This window comes from Mya arenaria, chromosome 11 (assembly GCF_026914265.1).
Source record: "Mya arenaria isolate MELC-2E11 chromosome 11, ASM2691426v1".
In the NCBI taxonomy this organism is placed as follows: Eukaryota; Metazoa; Mollusca; class Bivalvia; order Myida; family Myidae; genus Mya; species Mya arenaria.
The window spans coordinates 29,266,848-29,290,333 of NC_069132.1; the positions used below are offsets into that span (position 1 = coordinate 29,266,848).

At 33.6% G+C, this 23,486-nt stretch overlaps 1 protein-coding gene across 3 annotated transcripts in view; it reads left to right on the plus strand.

Annotated features, from left to right (window-relative positions):
* The window catches only part of LOC128209327 (kinesin-like protein KIF26B), a 150,832-nt gene that overhangs the window by 101,946 nt on the left and 25,400 nt on the right, over positions 1–23,486 (plus strand). For all 3 annotated transcript variants that reach the window (XM_052913314.1, XM_052913315.1, XM_052913317.1), the window contains one exon: positions 17,803–17,971. In XM_052913314.1, coding sequence (XP_052769274.1) covers positions 17,803–17,971 — 169 coding nt within the window. The remainder of the gene's footprint in view (positions 1–17,802; positions 17,972–23,486) is intronic.

Here is a 23,486-nt window from a genome sequence, read left to right on the forward strand (position 1 = left end):
TGTTGAGGGTGAAATGATTGTTTCGATCGTTGCTACTCTAGAACTAATCCTGGGCTCTTGAAAATGTTTCGTTCTGAACTAACGTTATTGTTTATCTGTCATTTTTGACTGGCAGTTTTTTTCGCATTTTCTAAAGAAAGAAAGGGTCTGCCTAGGTGGCATTGTTTGGTCTTCTAGTTATGAGCATTTTAATTGGACGTCAAATATTGGTATTCTTTTATACCCTACAGCGTAATAGTAGGTCTCATTAGAAATGAAAGCCTTCATGGCAATTATGTTTATTAATAATTTACGAATTACAGAATATCAAGTCTTATGTGTACGGTCAATAGATTATTCATGCTTGATAAATATACCTGTCAACAGATCCTTTGATCAAATGTAATTAATAAAAGAATCATTGTTAATTTTCCTTATAGAAGTTTGTAATAGTATCCCTTTCAATATTTAAACAGACTATATTTCATACTTCTCTTAAAAGTAATTTGAAAGCGTAAATAAAAAATTGACACAATGATGTCTTGTTTAGCGATCATTATCTGGAAGAATGATTGAAATTAAATATTTTACTTCGACACTTATTTTCAAAAGAACACATGTTACCATTGCAAAAATTAGAATCAAGCGAAATTTAATGAGTCGCCCTGCCCTTCTTAAAAGTGTGCCAATACAATAATTATAATGGTTTAATGTTTCATAATCATAGGTGTAATAATTATTGCAGTTTCAGAATTGTAAATACTGTCCCAAAGTCCAAAACTCTGACTCAGGCCCTGCACCATTGTGGTCAGTAATTGTTATCATCACCATCTCTGCTCCCTGAGTGACGCACTGTGTCTATGCTGGTCAGAGACAGTTATTTAAGCTATTAATTTTTACTCGGAAATGACCAAGAAAATTCAGAGTAATGTTTATGATGCCAATTTCCATGATCACAATATCGTTGACAGTTACCAGTATCTTGACAAATGCAAGTAAGAGAACCAGGGGACTCTAATTATCGAAGAAAAATCAGGGGAAGTAGGGATATGTATTGTCAGAAAAGGGTATTATACCCCTGTAATTTATGACAATCAGAGTTATTATGCACAGTTTATGGCGTTTGCAAGTGTCCTGTTCTAGTGGTATCTCCGTCTATGCATGTCTGAATCACACTGCATTAATCCTTGAGATTGTGGAAATATCAGAGAATTATGGCTTTAAGGTGCTAAGGGTTAAATGAATGAAGATTGGACAAGGGTTTTTACAAGGGCATTCACTTCGATCGCTGCAATAAAAGATAGCATTTCCATACAAGGCAATCAGGGAATCTGATATTTTATTGCTTATAACCATGAAGAATATCTCAGACTTCCTGAACAGCCAATGAGTTTTCAGTTAGTTGAAAAAAATAGTTTGTCAAGGTGCGATGCTTTTAACTGGCTAATGTCTTTTTAAGTTGATAATTTTCTGCAAGGGTATTGTAACGCTTAACTAATTTCTTAATTGACTGCAGCATCTGATTGTTTTTGATGAAAGGAAGATTAAAATTTATAATCAAACACCTTTATTCAAAATTGATATTCAAAATTTATATTAAAGTTCAGAACTTAAAAGAAATATTGAAGTAAAATGTATAACAAAGATTTGGAATGGCTTTCGGTCCACAAGTGGTACTTGCCTGAAAGGGGGAGAATAAGGCATGAGTCATAGCAACATAAATTGGCCAATATATTTTGGACGTTTTTGTGTTCGTGACAAATTAGAGGTCATAGTTTAACTTCCTTGGCTAGCTAGCGTTGCCACGGAAATATGGTGACATGGAATTTTGTAATCAGTCTCCAAAAGGGAATTCTGGGACAACTTGTTTCTGGCTTAATTAATGAATGTTTCAGACAAAGTCATCGAAAATGTCGGAAAATTCACCAAAACGTGACAAGTCTCTTATTCTGGAGTGGACAAGGAATCTGGGTTTTGACATGTTGAATTACCCCAGTCTTAGAGAGTTTTATATTTCCCACAATTCAATTTGTAATAAAGCCCTCTGGGACTGATTGACCACTGGAATGAGGTAATTATACATTTCTGCTGATGTTTGTTTTCTTCAGGGAGAAAACAGTAACTTTCTCCGCCTTCGATAAAATGGCCAATTGACCTAGTCCTTCGTGAAAGCATTAATTGCCATTTATGTACAGTGAAAGACCCCAGCGGTACATGTGATTTCAATTTCAAAGTGACACTTGGACAATGTGCAGGATGACATTTTTGCGGAGTGATCGTTGGAAAAGTGTTTCAGAGTGTTCGATAAAATCCGAACCTGATGAATGGTTTTGATTACCAGGGGCATTGTCATAACTGACCAATCAAATGGGAATAATTGTAGGAAGTGACGGGTTGTCGATGGGATAATTACACGAAGGCTCACGTAGAAATGGACTCCAATTAGAAAGCAGGACAGTTTTCATTGTTTTAATTTGAAGATACTGTCAGGCTAATTGAGTATTTGTGATGAGATATGTTGGGTGATTCATGGGGTGAGGCTTAAATGTACATTAAAGTTGGGTCCACTGGCACTGCAGACAATGTTCACTTCAAAATAAATTGCTTTATTTTTTCTAATGCAAACTTAAAAGCTGAAAATGTTTTTCAGCTTAAGTTTCATTTGTCACATAAATTTGTGTCATTACTGCATTTAATGTTAAAAAGCTGTAATTGAAATGAAATCTGCATTGTATGCATTTGTTCCATACATTTTGCCTTCTAGGCCATCATTGCTATAAATTTAAATCTGCATTAATTTATCAGGTTATGAATTGATCATTATCTTCTCAATATATTTCAATTTGTAGAAAAATGTGCACGTTATTGATAATATCAAACCTAAGGGCTAGTTTTAGAAATCCCCGAGTGACACGCGCAGTTTGTATCTTGTGCGCTTACACGTGCAGAGAGCAACAGTGCTGGCGATTCAACGTCCCGGGTGGGAACGATTTTTGTCTGGAGTTTAAAGCAGCAGGCACCATTTCTATCAGAGTGTCAATAAATTACACTGGTACAATATTGGTAATTTTATTAGCCCATGCTAGTTGCTCTGAATTGGCCATATCCAAGCTACTTCAATATTTGGTTAGGGGATTATAGATTACGTTAGTGATATCATAAAAACAATGAAATTATGATATTTGCTCAGTTGAATTTATGAATTATGGGATACTTTTCATTTCTGGACATCAATGGCTGTAGACTGGCAGTCGTTATCATTGTTGATTTGTTTGAGAATTACAGGGCTGTTTTTCATTGTCAACGATTGATGAATGAATAAAATCAAATGGAGCTTATCTGCACTTGTTGAGTGAAGTGAACAGTTTATAGTTGTTCAGAGGTTTCCTAATGATAGCCCAGGCTTCCTATTTTGATGTTTAAATGCATAATCTTTAAGCTTCAATGATTGTTATGCGCACAGTACGGATTTATTACATTCATCTGACTAATATAAGTTCACTAATATATTATGGAAGCCAAATATCAATCCATTTTTTATGGTTCAGAGGCTTTGTGAAGTAGAATAGTGCACAAGAAGTTTCTTGGAAAAAAATGCCATAAAGAATTCTTTGAAGTTTTGTTATACAGTACCTTTTTTTTATATTTGACATATTTTGTGGACAAACAGGATATAGTGACAAACGAATTTGAGCTGGAAATGAAAAATGTTGAAACAAAGGTAAGTTAAAAAAATTGGGCTAATTAATTTTGGATTTGAAAAAGCAATTTTTTAGAAATTGATTTTATTTTAGTTTTTTTCTATTTGGAGCCCTATTTTAGTGCACCAACTGTTAAAATTTTTCACGCCAAGAATTATCTTAGGGGTGGTGTTATTTTTGGTAGTGGCGTGGTCTGCGGTGGCATCCTGCAAAAACTTTAATAATTGTTGAGTTATACCCCCCTTTGTTACTGAAATAACAACACAAAAAGAGCACTGGCATCCGCTCCACAGCACTCTTGTATTATTTATGACCTATAGAACTAAGGAGATTTATGTAATTTGACTAATAGCATGATTATGACTATTCTAGGTTTAGATGGACGCATTCAAATTTTTCGTACCTGTCTGATTAGCATAATCATATAAAAACAGCGACATTAATTTAATAAAAAAACATTATACAGGGCAACCTGGTGTTGATATTATCTGTCTTATAGTGGTGTGACAGTTTTATAGTTTTGGAGGAATAATAGAGCTTAGCATCAAAAGTCATCAAAAGTTGACAAAAGTTCAAAGGTTGCTCGTAATCATACAAACACCTTGCATTAATGTTCTATGATAAAATTGTAAACCTTGGTTTAAAGTTTCATTTTTTTCAATAAGAATCTTTGGAGGGTAGTGGTGATGATTTATAATGTAGCAGATGTATTTGACAGTCAATTTTGTTATTTTCAAAAAAAATTGTTGTACTTGTAACAGACTTTAAGAAGGAACTGATGAGGTTCAATTGTGGTCTTTTTATATACTGATAAACAACAACCAAATATGAGTTGCTAAAACATAGTAGTATAAGACGAGAAACTATTGAAATGTTTGAAAATTATACCATATCTGATAAAGTTCAATAGGTGACTAAATAATGAAATTTATGAAAATTTATGATGACGTCTGTCAATGTTTATAATGGAATTAATTTTTGTCAGATGTCAGTTTATACTTTAAATTGTTGTAAAACAACACATATTATCCCTGAAGCAACCCTTTTATTCACAGTTGTTATCTGTGAAGGATTTTTAAAGTAAAAATATACATTTATTTACTTCAATTTCATATAAATGTCACTAAGCTTTGTACTTCATTTTTTAAGATTTTGTTAACTAAGGGAAACAACTCTAGTAGCACTGATTGTAATGTAGTTTTGTGAAATATTGATTTAATTTTCCTTGATAGAGTTGTCAGTGAAATACTACTTGTGTATTATAAATCAAAGAAAACAAACACTGTTGTATTATTAATATTAAATAAATATTATATATTTATTTTAATTAAATCATCCTTGAATCATTATGATTGTTTTATACTAATTTAAATTAGCTTAATTGATTATGAAGAAAGCTAAAAGCTGATAATAGCATCACTGTGGAGTCCTATGATACAGGAAGACTTACTTTTCGATATCAAACCCACCACATCCTTAAATTTGAGAAAAGGACACCCCTCTTACCCTTAAATCATTATGATTGCATAATTGGCTGTCTAGTTTCAATGAATCAGTGTGATTATTAAGCAGACATTCAGACATTTCTCTTACCCCTCCCTTCCCCCATATTTGAGAAGAAAACCCACAGGATTATATAAAAGACCTTTTGCTCAACTTCATGCCACTTTTCGAGACTTGAAACTGTCTAACATTATCAGACATTCATCACTTGGAATAACCCCCTTGGGCTGATAATTTCCTGTTGGAAAATAGCTAGGTCTTGTTTTTAAACAGCCATACATGGGAAATTGACATCTACTGCACATGTATTGGAATTTATGGGGGTTGTAAGAAATCCCTGGGGGTCAGGGTAGCCAAGTCTGCTGGTGAATGAGTATGATCTATCATGCCATTTGCTTAAGTGCTTCATTTTGTTTGATCAGTTTATGGGCATGGTTTGTCTTTGTGCCAGAAGCCATGTTTAGGGTATTGTTATGTAACGCTAAGCGGGCTGTTTTATAATGATAATATCAGGTAATAAAAGAATAGTAACTGTACCCACAACCCTAGTGATTGAAATATTACCCAGGTGACCCTAGCTAAGTCCCCAGCAGAGTGTGTAATTTCGATCACAAGGGCAGTGGGTGAAGTTACTGTTTTGTGCCATGTAGGGAGGACAGTGTTCAATAATTATATAGTTCAATAATTAAATAGCATATGTAGAGGTGAAAAGCATTGTATTTTATCCGCAAAGCAAGGTTTAAAACACCACCTCCTTGTTATTATTACATGGGAACAAAGAATGCACAGTCTAACATAGGGATGTAACACTAGGTCTTATTGATGCAGATTATAATTGTGTGAAAATGATAGCAGTTTATAGTTATTTATTTTAAGCTAAGTTATGATGGACATCCATTTGAATCACTCTTGAGTCTGTTTCCAGGGTGGAAACCAGTACTGGTGTCTATTGAAAGACCAAGACAATTTGACCTTGTTGAAGCTCCAAACTAGCAACCTCCTAGGTAACAGTTTAACATTAATACCAGAAACATATCCACCAAAATATCTGATAGTTACAAATCAGTCTTCATGTAGGAGTGATGCTGATCCACAAGAGGGAAGACTTGAAACTGTGCCTTTATCTTTAAACCAAGGTAGTCTGGTTTAAATGCCTAAGGTCTCTGGATATTGCCAATCGTCTGCTACTGGCCCATTAATGTGTGCCAAAGTATTAAGGTCCATTCCATGTCTTTTTTATGACCTTACCTGACAATAAATTATCGCACTTTGGTTCCAAAGTAATCTGACATACTGGGGAAAACATGTGTCAGTAATTTGTGGAATTATTTCTCTCATTACTGTGTTTAATGTCAAGAAATGAGTTGTGTTAAATAGAATGAACCCCTCAAGGTGTAAGAAATACTAATTAAAGGATAGGCGTGAAAAGAACTGTTTATGAGGTCTTTATTAACAGTATTCTGTATAGTGACTGTGAACTGTTTAAAAAAATGTTCTGTTCTGTTCTGTTAATTGTATGTGAATAATTGCGGCATGCTTTTAAGCATATTTTCAAATAAATTATAACATATTTTAGAACATAAGTAAAATATTCATAGAAGCGTCTTTGTGACTTGTTGCTAATGAATAAGACAATCAAAAACACAAGGATCCTTGACAGCAGTAATTCAGGAGAAAGTAATGCATTTTGCAGCATTATGTAATCCGTTTTGACGGGTCTGAAATGTGTGCCATACTTACGTAATGCCATCCATGCAGCCTCCTGACATTTTAATTACATCTAAAGTGTGGTAGTGATCTAATGGTCCCTTAGATGGTAAAATGTTTTATTGTGTTCAGGAGTCAGGTTTGAAAACATATCTTCCTTAGATTTCTGCTGCTGTATTGTAGTTCTACTATTTCATTTCAGTAGTTCATGCACAGTTCATTAACTACATCCAAGTACACTACAATTGTCCAAATGTTTATGAACACTAATCAAGAACTGTTGAAAGCCATCAAGAACATAACTTTGCAGATATTTGCCTTTACCTATGATTGTATTGATCATGATATTGAACAATTTACCTTGACTCTGATCATGGCAATGTGAGATTGACCTTGACATTAATCAAAGTAATGTGATCTGCAAAAGACCTTGACATTTATCAAAGTAATGCAAAAATGGATCTTGACTTTGTTTGCAGTGATGCAAAAACTGACATAACTGATGTCCAGGTGATGAAAAAAATGGCCTTGACATAGAGTGCAATTATGCAAAAACTGTCCATAATTTAAATCAAATTTATGCTAAACTTGGGTTTTGTAATGGATGTGTAAGCAATGGTTTCCTGATATAAGTAATGACAGTGTAAGATTCCGATAGTTGGTATCTTAGAATATTGACCTACGCCAGGAATACAGGGACAAGACAGAGATCTCATTTGCATGTCAAAGATACTTCAAGCTCACTGGGTTCAAAGGTTAGGGAACAAAAAGGGGAAAAAGCAACAAGTCTGTAAGCAGTACTCATTTAATTTCCATTGATTGTCCATCACGGCCCTCTTCAATTGTTATTCTTCGCACAGCGATCATCTTTCTGAATTCCCTCTGTCAATACTAATTTGCCAGGCCTCTGGTTTGCTTCAGCAGATAATCGAATTTGCATAAAGGCAACCATGATTTTGACAATCGTAATATTACGATAGTAAACATCAGAACACAGCCCTAGGAATGAAATCTCTCTAGGTTGTAAAACATGCTTAGATCCATATTTCATGAATTTAAAATTCTGCTCGCGGTTGGGACACTTTATGACAGAATAATTTGGATGCTAGTTTTTATTGTGATGATGTTTTTGAAGTCATTATGTAGAATTTTGCCCTAAAGGGAGATTTCAGAATTTGATTTATAATGTGACAGGGTCTTCTAGAGAAACAGTAATGCACCAGGTTATAATTTTTCAAGAAAAAAATGCCATGAAATTTATTTACAATATCACTTGGAACTGTCATAGAAAGCATTGCTACTGCTTGAAAAAGAGTGTAACACTTCAAAGATACTAGATACATGTATGGCAATTTGTTTCTTAGTCATATCGTGTAAATGATCATCAGGTTTCTGTAAATAAATACATGGAAAAGAAATAATAAATAAGCTACAACAGGCTTGACAAAATCCATTACCATTTGGGATGACGGTCTTCTAATGGCGTGTGATGGATTGGCCAGTCCTGTAAATGGCTTAACAATAGGGAGATTTGGCTTTGGCACAGGGTCTGTGGTCTGTGTGGGAATTTGGGAAGTCTTTCAGCTGTAGGAAGAGTATTCCAATAAATGAAGGCAATGTTTTTCGAGTTCATGGTTGGTGAAAGTCACATGTAAATTCAAACATGACATGATACATCAAATGGACCATGGCTGACCTATCATGGCTTATCCTACATTTATGTAACCAAAACTACTTTATGAAAGCATGAAAGCAGCCTTCCTTTTGAATAAGGGTGTGTGTGTGTAAGATTATTTATACTCGCACTCTGCAAGGTCCATTCTGCGAGTACTGGACCAATAAGATGGTATTAAGTCATTTTGTGTTTTTTGGAGCATTATAAGTGCACAGACCGAATGTAACCCTGTTTCGAGCTACCCTGGTTCTATAATGGTCACCAGTGTATAGCACTGTCACATGGGACCCCCATTTGATGTCCCTTTTTGGTGGTGCGGTGGGGAATCTTACCTGTGACCTCTGGATTGACCGCATGTTACCACTAGACCGTGCTTCTGCAGCTTTTAGATAATGACCGATATTTCATTTTTATGCTGCTTTTGGACAAACTGTAACAAAAAGATAGTGACTCATTCTGGCCATCTTGGTACAGGTTTTGTGCCAGGTAAATATTGAATATATTTCTGTGAATTATCCATTAATTAGTTTTGGCATTAATAGTTCAGAGATTTTTAACCCCCTAGGTGGGGATAACTTGTATCTGTACCTGTTTGATTGTAAAATCCACAGGACATTATTAACCCAAATATCCTGATAATCTCACAGATTTAGATTGGAACCCCAAGAAAAATTAAGAAAAAGTCATAAAAAAATATGGGTGAGAGAGTGTTGAATGAGTTTCTGCATTATAATATATTCGTCATATAAATTTGATAACCTCTGTATAAAATTAATTTACACATATTTCCAAAGATTAAATTAACTTAAGTTAAAGAATGTTTTGTAAACAGCAGGAGATTATTTAGTTCATTAAAGGAAACCAGTTGCTTTCAAAAATTGAAGCCCTGTTGAAGGTTGCATGCAGTCTTTGGAAGCTTTTCTCAATCTAAGATTCCAAGAATTTAGCAAGACACTTACTATTATGACAAACATGGCCTTTACAGAGAAAACTTCGCAAAAATCATGAAGCAAATGTAATTACATCCATTTACTGGCAGAAATTTCATGAAGAGATTGCCGCAAACAAGGGACCGATCTTAGATTACCATGTACATTTAGATGAAGTGCAAAACAACGGAGCAAATCGGAAGAGAGGCGAAACTCAATTTACGTGGCACAAGAACCATCTAGATTTATCTATTTCAATCCTATATAAATGTAAATTTAATTCTTGCATTCTGCGCAGCTCTTCCATGCTAACGAGGGCTGTTTATCATGCTGAGAAAGGGATGATCGACTTTGGGTTTCTAAGGTGCCAAAGCTTTCAAAAAATTGGGTGCAATGTAGTACATTATGTTTATATAAAAAACTCAAATATTTCAAAATACTCAACAGTCTGACTGTTTTTGTTCACCATTTGTTGAGAAAGCAGTACAATACACAGGGAAAACTATAAAAGATTTATCAACGAAAACGTGCAACGCAATATCTGGGGAAAAATAATATGAAAGATCTGGTTTATTCACAAAAGCATTATTATGATTGTCTGTGTTCTTTTTTAATTTATAAAATGCCCTACACATGCATTCAGGGTAAGTATAATTTGTTTGGGCAGTAATGCTGAAGAAAGGGAGCTAAATCATTATCAGTGAAAACCTGGGTAATATGTAAAAACAATTTTGGTCATAAAGAACTGTCAAATTTATTATTTATCCCAAAATGAACCTGTTAAAGTGTTTTTCCAGAAAACTGTCCACATAAATTCCAGCCTCATTGTCATTTTGTGACTTCTCTGGTGCATCGAAGGGTTCCAAATATTTAACGAGGTTTTCATTTTGTTTATTTTAATGATGATTTAAAAGCGTACACAGCTGTTATTAATAAGGCTCTGCTGCACTTCTAAGCTGCATTAAATACATGGTTTGTTTCAAATTGTGCGGAACATATTACACACAGAAGGCATTCGAACAACCATGAAAATCATGTGCAATTTAAAAGCGAGAAATGAATAAAACATGCATTCACAGAAATACATTTGATACTTAATTTGATTTGATGACTGAAATAAATATAAATTTTATTTCGGTTTGGTTAAAAAAAAATCAATTAAATAATGTTAGAAGAATGCTTTCCACTGGAAAAAGAATCATAATTAAGCTTGGTTTCATGAGTCTGTTTCTGTCAACACTTTCATCTGTGAGTTCTATGAGAGAGGGACACAATTGTATAGCAAACTAGTTCTACTGGGATATTGCAATTTCATTCATTTTTTTCCCATGGGTGCAGAATACTGTAAAGTTCCCCCATAATTTATAGCTTTTTGCAATTCTCATAATCAGCAAAATATTGCGAGCAACAAAATGGTTTGGAAATAATGAAATAATGAGTATTGTCTGCTGTTTTACGTGCAGTACCTAATGGCCTTTCTGACATTGGCCTAACGTAATAAACATCGATGTTATTCATTTTTAGGGCTCATAAAAAGTCGTGCTTCGTGATGAAATTCAGTTTGTTTTTTTCCTACGTTGCAATATTTGGGATGGGATCTGTAACTTCAATGTTGCTGTTTTACAATTCCATTTCTTTCAATAAAACAGAGTATTTTGTGCTAAGTACACAAAGCAGAAAAATTAAAATGACTTACTTCGTCAACATATATCAGCAGCTGTTATTAAAACACAAATTAATTTGAATGAAATTACTAGTTTTCTCCCTTTTATAATCTTTGAGTTGTCCCCCTTTATGATTTTATGAGTGGCCCCCTTTATGATCTTTGAGTTGTCTGCCTTTATAATAAAAACCTGGATTAAAACAAAACAGTGGCTATTAAAATCTACAATGTTTGAGAGTGCTTGCTATGTTTTCACACTTAAAATGGAACAGTAGCATGTAGGTGTAGCTTAATGGTTTAATAACTAAAGCGAACTATGTAATAGTTAGATGACATGAAGTTAATTCTTAATGAATAATAATGGACGGAGTAAGAGTTGCCAATGAGCCCTTATTATTCATTAAAAATTTACTTCAGGTCATCTAACTGACTTTGAAAACCTCATTGGCTGATACATTGACATCGCAAAATCTATTAGATGAATGGCAGTTAAGGTGGACATTTAAACACCCGCGAAAGGTGAAATTCTGAATAATTAAGTCTTGTGCTTAATGGTTGCCTATCTGCAATGTCATTGGCTTAAAATGTAGGTTGTATTCTAATGAATGTTGTCCATGACAGCATGGTAGAATAAAGTTATGTCATGCATTACCTGCGTTATTGAAATTAGACACTGGTCTGTAGTACTCCTATATAATTTCAAGAACTGGCGTTGTGTGTGCATTAGCTATCACTTCTGGTCGTAGTTTTGAAACAAAGTGGTATGGCTAGCATTTTTTATATAGCACCAACTGTTTTTTATGGTTGACTCAGTAAATATACTTCCAGCTTATTAAACATATAGGACATGATGAAGGGAACCGACATGAACCAAACTCATACATCATTCTGTTAGATCTGTTAGATGAAATTCGTATTTAATGATCAGGCGAATTTCTACTGAATCTTCTTAGTATTAATGAGAGATAATTAATACATATTCTTTTAGTTTTGTCATTATTATTTATTCTTTTTAATTTATCACATTATCATTATGTTTGAGTAAGTTGATTTTATGTCTAAAAAATGAGAAATAGTCAAGGTCACTAAAGAACTAATGGAATTTTATGACACTAAAAGTGACACAGATCTGGAATCTTGACCGATGCGATGCTTATGGTGCAAAGGAAACACCCTGAGGACAACCCTCCATAACTAAGTTTGTCAATTTCAGTTTTCTTTCTTATGACTTTAATTTCTTAAATCTTTAAAATGCTAGTCGGCCTATTTAAATACTATTTCATTAATAGTAGGCCAATTTTAAATACTTAATTTTAATATCGTTTTCACTAGTTTATTCATATGAAACATATGTTTTGTAATAAAAGATTATTCATTGCGAACTTGTCCGCCCCTTTCCAAATATTCTTACTGAGTTTGTTATGCTGTTAACCATTAACAATTCTTCATTTTAAATAAATGTGATGCAAAAAATGTCATACTTTAATGATGTTAACATTGCATTCACCATTAATTTTCAACAAGGTTGCCAGATAATACAGAATGACATGACTTCCCAGAAGGGGTCTGTTAATAGGCGCAGACTTTAACAATCAGCTCAACAAAAACATACAACAATGTGGCTTAATTGTGCTCATGGAATCGGGAATATTTTGCAGACGAGAAACGTTGAACAGAATCAATGCACCTGTGTTCAGAAAACATGAAAACATGTGTACCTGCACCATCATTGTACATATAATGAGTAATTCTGTTGGATGTTTTTCTTTCCGCAGGTTTATTCATATACGTACCTGCTTTTTTCAACCCATTAATTAGCACATATGTATGATTTATTGTAATAGAATGGATACATAATATAATACATTCATGTCCTATATCTATGTTCAGCTTAATAAATGTTTTTTTTGTATGAGTTATCGCCCTTACATTATGTTTTGGCATACTATTGTGCTTTTTTGGCTCATCTTGCTTTTCAATGAAAATCTTGGTACTGTTATCAATGAGTCGTGCGAAAGCTTTATTGTTACTTGTTAATTCATCACTAAATAAAAACATGAAACTTTTGCAAGGCTCATGCATCACTCTGGCTAGAGTAATTGTTGAGTTAAAGCCCTTAGCATCTGAGAAGAAGGATTGAGCACAGGCATGTGCTCTTAGTGATCTAATGTCAAACTTGTTGAATGGAATAATATGTTGCTTTGTTTCTTTATGTTTCTGTGATTTGATTGGATTTACTTGTTTAAGTTCCCTAATACAACCTTGTATACTATTGTTTTCTCTATAGAATTCCAGTATAAGTGACAGTCAGCTGTTGAAGTGAGGTGTTTCAGATATGTCATTCAAATTGACTTGCTTTTGGCACTTTTCTGGAAAACATTATATAGTTATTTTGTCTACTGTCTATGACATTTTGTTTTCTGATGCTCTCTTGATACAAAATTGTCCCAGGAAAGTTGACAAGTACGATAGATATTGGATATTCTACAAGACAGTGGAGAATTGTGCCCCGGAACTCGCACTATCTGACTGGCAGACATGAAGAATGAAAATGCCGATCTGGTATTAAAGAAGTCTGTATCGAATTAGTTTATTGTTGGTTTTCTACCTCATATACAAATTCATCATAGTTTGAAAGTGATTCCTGGTTAACATAGTAAACAGCTTAATTGAAGTGTGATTATTTTTTTAGGGAAATCAGACTGGTTTAATTTGAACTATGTAATGTTTCGGTGCCTGTGTGTATTAGTGGGTGGGGCGAAATGAGTAAACCAGTCAATGTTTCGGGCAATAAACCGAAGCCCATAGGAATTAAGGTAGAAAATGTGGGCTTATCATGAATATGGCTGTGAAGGAGTAAGATCAGTTTTATGATGGTCAGGCTGGGTGAAAAGACCATGGGCATTGGAAGACTAATAGTCTTGAACTGGTGAACGATACAAACAAACAAACAATGAAAAACATTTAAAAGAAAATGTGAAAAACATATGTATACATGTCTTGATGCTAATAAATGTGAAAATGTATAGGAGATGAAAGCATCTGACCTACGATCTGACTCTGAACAAGCAACTAGATGTTTTTGCAGACAGCAGATAATTTGGGTTTAATCTGCCTCTTTCGACACCGGTAAACAATTTATGAGACGATTCTGTCAAAAGGGAGTCTGAATTTGGGGATCACGTTACTACAACAACAAACATGGCTAGCGAAACCAGGGGTTTTTGTTTTCGTGAGATTTCGGCAGTGTTTTCCGAGGGATGAAGATTTTCAAGAAGTGAAAATATGATGACAGTTTGTTCATTGAGGAGTTTAATTAAGTGTATACAGTATTTTGTGACTGGATTTTGTGAGTGAATTTATATAAAGCAAGAATGAGTCTAAATAGGTATGGTATTTCTAAGTTTGTCTTATGTGTATGTTAGAGAACAGTTTGCATGTATTTTATTTTAACGTTAGGTTGCATTTTGTAAGAAATTGCCCGAAATCCATTTTCTTTGCTTTGTCAGTGAAATATATTGTTTATTGAATTTATATTGTGTCGGCACTCAAAGGTCAGGGATTTCAGGGAACTGAATTTTTTTGATATGGCTAATATTTCTAGACAAAAAACATGTTATCAATTTGCAGTAATTCTAGAAATAACCGTGATCAAAATCACAAAATTAAGTTTATTATACCCGTTTCCCGTGACTAGCTCAAACTTTATGCTTCGTCTAGACTTTTTAGATGTATGAAATTCTCAGTGGATGTTGATATAATGAAAAATAAGCCAAACTCGGTTTGATCTTGTTGGGCGTAAATCATTCTATAACAAACGATATTACATGACGTAATAACATAATAAAAGTAATTTCGACATTTATCAAAAATTTGCTCAATGTAATGAAATTTTGTCAGCAAATTTCGCCTACATTGTTTTAGACAGTATATATTAATGCCAAACTAGGTTTGTGAATATTTTTTGTTATTTCTGTTTCTTTAAGATTTTTTTTTATTTCTGTAACGTTAATGGGTTTAGATGTTTATTAAACTTGCTGAAACACAATTATTTTTAATTTGTAAAAAAAACCTTCAGTTTATGAATTCTTGCAATGGATGAAAATAGTTCTTTTTGCAATTTTCTTCAAAGTTGCCAAACTAATGGCCAAACAGCTGTTCATTATATTCATAAGATGCCTTATAAATTATTCAATCATGAAAAAATAACATCATCAAGACATAAACTGTATTCTTCTAGGAATATGTATCATTACATCATTATTTCTAAATTTTTGACAAATTTCAGTGCTCACATAAAAAAATTATGCAATATAAGCAGAAAACCATTTGAGCTTGCTGAAAAAACAGGGGAAAATGCCACCATCTATCTTATAAAGCACTTCCAAACATGGTTGATATTACAAGCGCGGCTAGACAGACCATAAAAGACTTGCAGTAATGTTTCAGAGGCTTATATTGGACATATAGATAATTCAGGAACTGACAAAATTGATGGAGGGCTATTATATCCTGTCTGAAAGTTGTAGGAAACTTGTTTCACACTTTAATCTTTCAATGTCAATGATAATATCACATTGCTGTTTGAGGCTTTGTGCTAGCCTGCAGAACATAGCAATGATATTTTGTTGTTTTTCATACAAAATTGTATATTAAATAAATGAATTATAGTGTGTTATACTTAACACCAAGTATTTCCAGGTATGTGTTGTTTTTTAATCAGGAATAAAACGTTATGAATTTCATTTTGGAAATTTATTTCAGTTTTTAAATCTTTAAGTTAAATTAGAATGATAACAGGTGTGGCCCTCACTTGGTAATTAAATTTGGACTTTTCAAGGTTTTCACTGATTAACACTTTCACAAAACTGATGCTGGCTGTAGCAATTTTCTACAAGATTAAACACCAAACCCAAATCCTTATTTCATGACCACAGTGGCTAGAAGAACTAAGGGTCAGTAATTGGGGGCATAGTGGGGTGCTCTTAGATCAGAGGAACACTTACTAGTAAATAATTGTTTCAACATCTGTGTGCTCCATTCTTGATTTTATGGCTAGCAGTAAATCCACAATTACTGCTCCCGGATTTTTTTTAATGGGTTCTCCCACAAGCTGGTGGTCAGTCCCCCAGGGGCCTAGGGGTCATTGAAAAGGGCCCAGTGGTGGTAATTAGGGATGCCCTGTATAAACAAGGTGGTGAGAGATAAAATGACTACTGGTCAGTTTGGATGAGTTAATGGTGGTTTGCCACACCTGTGATTTGGAGGTGGGTGGGGTAACTTGGTTCAAAATGAGCCATCAAAAGAATCTGCAATGGGTCATTTACAGTGGTGCACATATCATAACAATCAAAAAAGCGTCTCAATAAACTGAGTTAACTTTTTCATACTAGTTTGTTGTTTGCATGTTGTACTTGTGACAAAAAACTCTCTGTTCCCAGAAACAACTTATTTAATGTCTCTTTAAGATATCCGACAAGGGAACATCTCTGTCAAGACCATGAACCATAATGCCTTGTGAAACCACAAAAAAAGTGCAAGTACACAATAAATGGCCGTAAATAATTAAAGGCTCCTGAAAACCTTACATGCAGTAATGCAGTTTACAACTTTCAGGACAGAGAAAATAATGTTTAGATTCTTATTTAGATATGAAAAAGAATGGGCAGCTAGACTAGGCTTCATGGCAATTGTGTCAAACATATGCCATATTTTTCACACTCAAATAAAGGCCACACTTTTATCAAATAAAGAAACTGTTAGGCTGCAGGTTTCAGACAGGGCAGGATGGGGATCAAAATCTAAAGATAGTTTTTCTTTGGCCTAAATTACCTGATGCTTGAAATGGTCCATGGTCTTTGAAACTTCCAGAATACATGCTGACATTGTGCAGCAGACATGTGTATGGTGTGGTCGTAAATTAATTACAGTAATCAAAATAACTGTCCAAAACTAAGAGATGCACCCTCATAAAGATCTGGGGCCTGTTATTGCAGACCCCTAGTCCTTTGATTTGATTTGCCAGATATTGTGAAAGTAAACAAAACAGTTGAATGGTTTGATGAAGGTGTAATTGAGTAATTGGTAAATGCCGAGTTGGTCTTGCAGGGAATGTATTTCTGTGTTTCAAGAACATATTTTGAAGATTGATCATGGATATACTAAAAGTTTTGTTGTTTGTAAAGTAAGTTCTGGTGCATAGATGTTTTACTTTCAAATTTAGTTTTAAATGCACTAAGGTTGGTCGGTCTTCAGAAAAAATTGCGCGAGAATGAATAAGTTTTGTTTTATTTTTGTTATTCAGACTTCAAGTCTTATATTGTTTATTATGACTTGCTCAGTGCATTTTTATTGCCCGAAGAATGTGTAAAGCAGTTAATAGACAGACATAATAGAACAGCTCAAAATATGTAGAAATAAAAAGTATGATTATCTTTAATGGCTAGGTTTTGTTTCAAAAATGCCATTCAGCTTCAATTGTGCTCCAGCCACTTTTCAGTGTCTCATGGAGATGGCGAGAGGCGATATATTTTTTTTATTATTATAAAAATTGTGGAAAGACATAACATAGAATTTAGATGTATATTAGGTATTTTATTTCATGAAGAATTGCATTTTTAATTATACTATTTATTTTGTCAACAGGGCTGCTCAGAAGCTAAGCCATAAGAAGAAGAAGCGACACCACCAACCAGAGCCAGAGTTGCCGACGTTCCCAACAAAATTCTCTGAGATCATCCGTCTGTCCGCACCACCATGTCCACCATGTTTACTGCGGAACTCGTCACGAGGACAGTCTTCTGGAATGGGCAAGGTAGGGAAAAAGGGCTTTGGATAGGGGGTGAAAGGTCGGATTTGAGATAATAATTTAAGTCATAATGGTGATATCTAGGGTGCTAGTCAAAGTTCTAAGAAGTGTTAATTTTGATAATGCATGATAATGGTGATATCAATGATGGTGAAAATTGGCATTTCGATATCATCATCATCAATATTACAATTATCAATGTGTTTGACTGTTTGTTTTCAAAGGCAATGATAATGATGATAATGATGATGAGTACAATGTTTATATGATGTGATGTGATGTGATGAGGATGATGATGATGATGATGATGATGATGATGATGATGATGATGATGATGATGATGATGATGATGATGATGATGATGATGACGATAATGATGATGATGATGATGATGATGATGATGATGATGATGATAATGATGATTATTCCAAAGTCTGCTGTAATATTGTTGCATATATTTAACAGCTCATTTTTGCAATGAGTTCCTAACTACTAGAAAACACAATCAAAGCCAACATGTACAATTTTAGTATATTTTTCCATAACATATTTTATGTCATCCTGTGGGAAAATATTACTTTTTATATTTTTCCCTGCTGTGTTTTAATCAAAATATATATTTTATTTCTTTTGCAACAAAATATTAAGTTAGATGGAATTTACAGAATTTCACAAAAGATTTGTATGTTAAAATTTATGGAGAAAATTTTGACCTGCCCTAGTAATAAAAGAAAATAACATTAGTTAAGTTAATTTCACCTACATTTGATTAAGTTTTAGATTAACAACATCATAATGCATACACATCAGGTTGACAGTCTCATTATTAAAACCTTGAGTAGGTAATAAAAAAGATCATGGGATGCAATCTAATTTGTACCAATTTCTAGAAATCTTGGAAATGTGGATAGTTTTGTTATTAAATTAGGCTTAATTTAATGCAGCTGTGTATTGCACTTGTTGAAACATCGAACACACGGTTTCAACATTGTTGAAGAAATGCCATACTAACGTATGTGATTCTGGACGCCTGCTGACCCCTAAATATTTTGGTATTTAAAAAAAGTTTATGTGTAGAGAAAGAATTTGTAACAATTATTTGGGAAAATAATGATATTACAAACCTTTACATATTGCGAAAAAGGTCATTTTTTTAGAACAGAATTAAACACTGCAACAACTAAATCTGTGAAACCAATGCAATTGCAAATACCGTATTATATCATGTATAGGACGCTAGCATAGATAGGACGCAGGCAAAAAAATAGTTGAGAAAACGGGTAAAAACCCTTGATATATAAGATAGGACGCAGCGGAAAAATGTCAAAATCGGAGCCAAAAAATTGAGGTTGGTCAAGTATTTATAACATATATTGAAGTAAAAAACAAACAAAAAATTGTATATAAGGCATATTTTGGTAACTGTCTGGTCTATTTCGATAATTATTGTCTTATTTTGGTAATTTAGTGTACACAACAATGATATATGTCTTGACATTTTGAGAACATTTACACATATTATAAGACTTATACAAATGCCGTAATAGTCCAGACTGACAGTCAACCGTTGCAATAGTCTCGACATGCTTTCTGAATGACAGTCAACCGTTGCAACCGTTGCAATCGCAACAGAACTGTTATTGTCAAAACTGATGATTGTTTTGATAAGGCTTGTCGCTGTGCGGATTAAAGCATGTCGGCATAATTAAGTGTCAGTAATTAGCCTTGCCAGCGGAAGGCACATCGGGTAAAGTGTGAACAAACAACCATAAGGTTTTACCATCACAATAGTTTGTTCTATTGATGTTTTTCTAATGACAGACAGCGGGTGTTTTTTCACACCTCCGCACATTTGAAAAGATTTGATAGTGATAATAATGCTACTTTGCGTTATGCACATTCATTTATCAATTTTTTAAAACAGTAACATACAACAAAATGTTTTGTAAAATATCGAAACATTAAAATCATAAACAACGATTAATTGATATTTACATCCTTTCCCGATTTCCGTTGCCGTTATAACTCAATCCAGTTAAAGTGCTGACTCACATCGAGTTTTTGTGAGTAGCGTCCCTTTTATAAAAAAAGTAAACACTCGTGTTTTTTTCAATTTATTTCTCAATAAATCATTTTAAAGTAAACATTCAATATATTTCTGCGTGTGTTAACTTGCGTGATATTACCTATGTCAGTTGTTCTCTTCGGTGACGCAGTACAGATACTTACTATTACCGCGTTCTTCCCCGGTCCGATATTTTCAACCTGAAATGGACTTGGAAAAAAACAGATGAAATTCTAATAGCATAGAAAGGACGCAGGCAATTTTTAAGACGAGAATTGGGGGTAAAAAAGTGCGTCCTATGCATGATATAATACGGTAGGCAATTATTAAGTACTTATGTTTCATCTTTTACGGAATGTTTAAAGGTCCTCCTACTGCCACTCATTCGATACACACTACCTGCCTCAGAAATTTGTATTGACAATGTGTCTGCCCATTCTTATTCATTAAAATATTACTTCAGGTCATCTAACTATTGCCTAAAATTAGACCATTTTTTTATTGCCAGTATTTAGACAATTATTTTAGCATCCTTGAGTAGCTGCAATTAGATTATGTTTGTTTATAAATAAAAATGGGCAAAGTCTAAACACAGTTATAATGTTTTCTAATAAATGTTTGGATTTGTCTGCTTTTAAAGCCAATATAATTCAGCTTGAGGGTGGAAACACAGCTGATATGAAATAATTTTTTAGAAGGCTAAATCCTGTTTCTTCCTTAGAAAATGTACTTGTCCATATGAGCACCCAGAGTCTTGTATGTTCTGAAGATCAAACCTTTTGTCATCCAATCATTCAGAGACAAACACCATGGTTACAAGGGCTGGATGGTGAGGGGTGGGGTGGTGTAGTGGTTGGGTGCTTCATCAATAGTTTTTATACCTTGAGAGATTTTCATCAGCTAGGTAGCAAAACCACTCTTAGGAATCTTGATAAAATTGTTGTTATTAGACCAATACACCACTAATATTTTCAAAACTTTAGAGAATTTAGCATATTTACCACAATTATATAATTAGCACTTTTTTCTGCAAGGAAATCTTAAAAATTTGTGAAAGTTGAACAATAATCATAGTAACCATGGTAACACATCCTCAAGAAATTGCTTACACCTGCACTAGGTAATAATTCATTATTAAGAGTACTATTAATTAATGTATGTTTTTGGAGGCATATTTATTTCTGCAGAAATCTTCGGGTGAAAAGGATTATAAGGAATGAAAAAATGTTGCGCTAAATTTTTATGTCGGTGTGATTACGTGAGTCAGGGGTATAATTTGCCCCCCAAATTTGAGAATTATTTCATGTTAATGAATTTGTCTGATTATTTTGGGTTCTAAGTAATTTGTTTATGGTGATTCCATGTATGACTACCCAGAAAATGAACTTTGATGGTTAAGAGTGTATATATTATTCAGGTTATAAGGACCTTTGAGTAAGATTTAGGCAGGATTAATGAAAAAAATTAATGAATTACAGGATTGATAAAATATGTGAGGGATGATTTTAAAAGCATCATGCATAAACCTTTTTACCAATATTTTACAGAACTGTATGAGCATTATATTTCCATATTGCAGTTCAAGTTGTCCTCAAATAAATTCTGACTCAGCATGTTTCCCATACAATAATATGTTCTTCATTGATTTCAAATAATTCAGGAAATTCAATTCTTTCCAAAGTTTGACCTTCAAATCATCCAAAACTAATAAATATTTGTATGTTTGAAGGATATTTTTGATCCAAGTTAATTCATTTAACTCCAGCTCTGAGAGGCATTTCAGAAGAAAAATGGCCAACCTGTAGTCCCATTGTCTGGAGTTTTCCAAGAAAAACTTTCAAAGAATTGTTTGGATTACCTTAATAGTTCAAAGGTTTGAAATTGATTTTCAGTTCCTTCTAAATACTGCAATTATTCCAGAAAGATTTATCTACCTGTTTTTGAACTATTGTCTGTTTTAACAAAATGGAAGCCTTATTAAGATATTTATTTATGATGTAAATTAATGGTGTATTACAATGCATTTTAAAAGGAAATTTCACTGCTCAAGATTGGTTTTCCTTCTATGTCGAATGAAAACAGTTTGAAAACAATATTAACTGGTAAAAACGCATGGTCTATGTGCAGGCTGCAGGCATACTTCATGAGGCTGAATGGAATATTGATATTTATTAACTTATTTAAAAGTCAAATTTATCAAATCTAGACAAGGCCTCAAATTTGTGTGCAGCTTCTGTGCACGAAAATGCTAATTCAAGGAAGTGAACATTATGGAAAAAATGTAAGTTTAGTCTGAACCAAAATATATTGAATAGTTCATGTTCCACTAAACAGAGCAAACGCAACAGTTTAATCTAGGAAATCTTTTGAACAACTTGAATTAAATATTTTTCTTTATTAAAGGATAATAATATTTGGTATCACAAGAACCTAGTGAATACTGTTCCATAATACTTTTTGTCAGGATTTGATACCCTCATGAAAAAGTATGGTCTGAATATTATCTGAATTTTGCTGAAAATGAGTCTGAATACCATCTGAATCATTGCTGAATGTGCGCTGATAACCTGAAACTGCAAAAGCTGGATCATCAAGTATGTTCTGTACATTAATTCAGCAAAAAAATCAGCCTTGTTATAATTGTTTCTGAATTATGTCTGACAACACTGTTCAGTTAAATTTCAGACTTTTTAACATACTGAATGTGTCCGCATGCCACTGTAGTGCTGCACCACTGGTCACATTTGCTATCAGCTTGTTTGAGGGACATGAACTATACAATATATCTTGGTTCAGAGTTATCTTACATTTTCTTCCCCAAAGTTAACTCCCTTGAATTGGCATGCTCAAGTAAATTGCAAGCAAATTGGATCTGTTTTGCCTTGTTAAGCCTTATTGTACGTCCCTTTGGTGTTAAAACAAGACAGAAATGAAGGGCTCATTTTGTTGCTTTTGGTTAGGGAACAAAGCAGAAACCGTCTGTATTGGTTGTTTGATGGTCAAGATTAAAACATATTCGCCATTATTTTATGCAAATGAAATAATTGGTTGCAGCTATTAAGCGTAAGTGTTGCGCAACTGTTTTTCATTAGGCCTTGATTTACTTTTTTTATGTGTGCCATAATTACTGGGATATTACTTTTCCTGGTATTTTTGGGACATGTTTCTGCTTATCTTTAATCTCATGGATCATACCCATAGATATTTTATGATTCATAACAAAACATAATAGAACATATTCCTGTTATGTCAAAGATCGAATATCGAACTGAACATTAACTTAAAATTTAATATACTGAAATACAAAATCATGTATTTATTATCAAAGTGGACTCATTTCCTTGAAAAAAAAAGATTAGGCTTGGCTTATCAGCAGACATCACTGCAGTGTGCAATTTTATGGTTATTTCCTAAATGAGCAGTAAACATGTTTACTACCCTATGACCAGTTGTTTC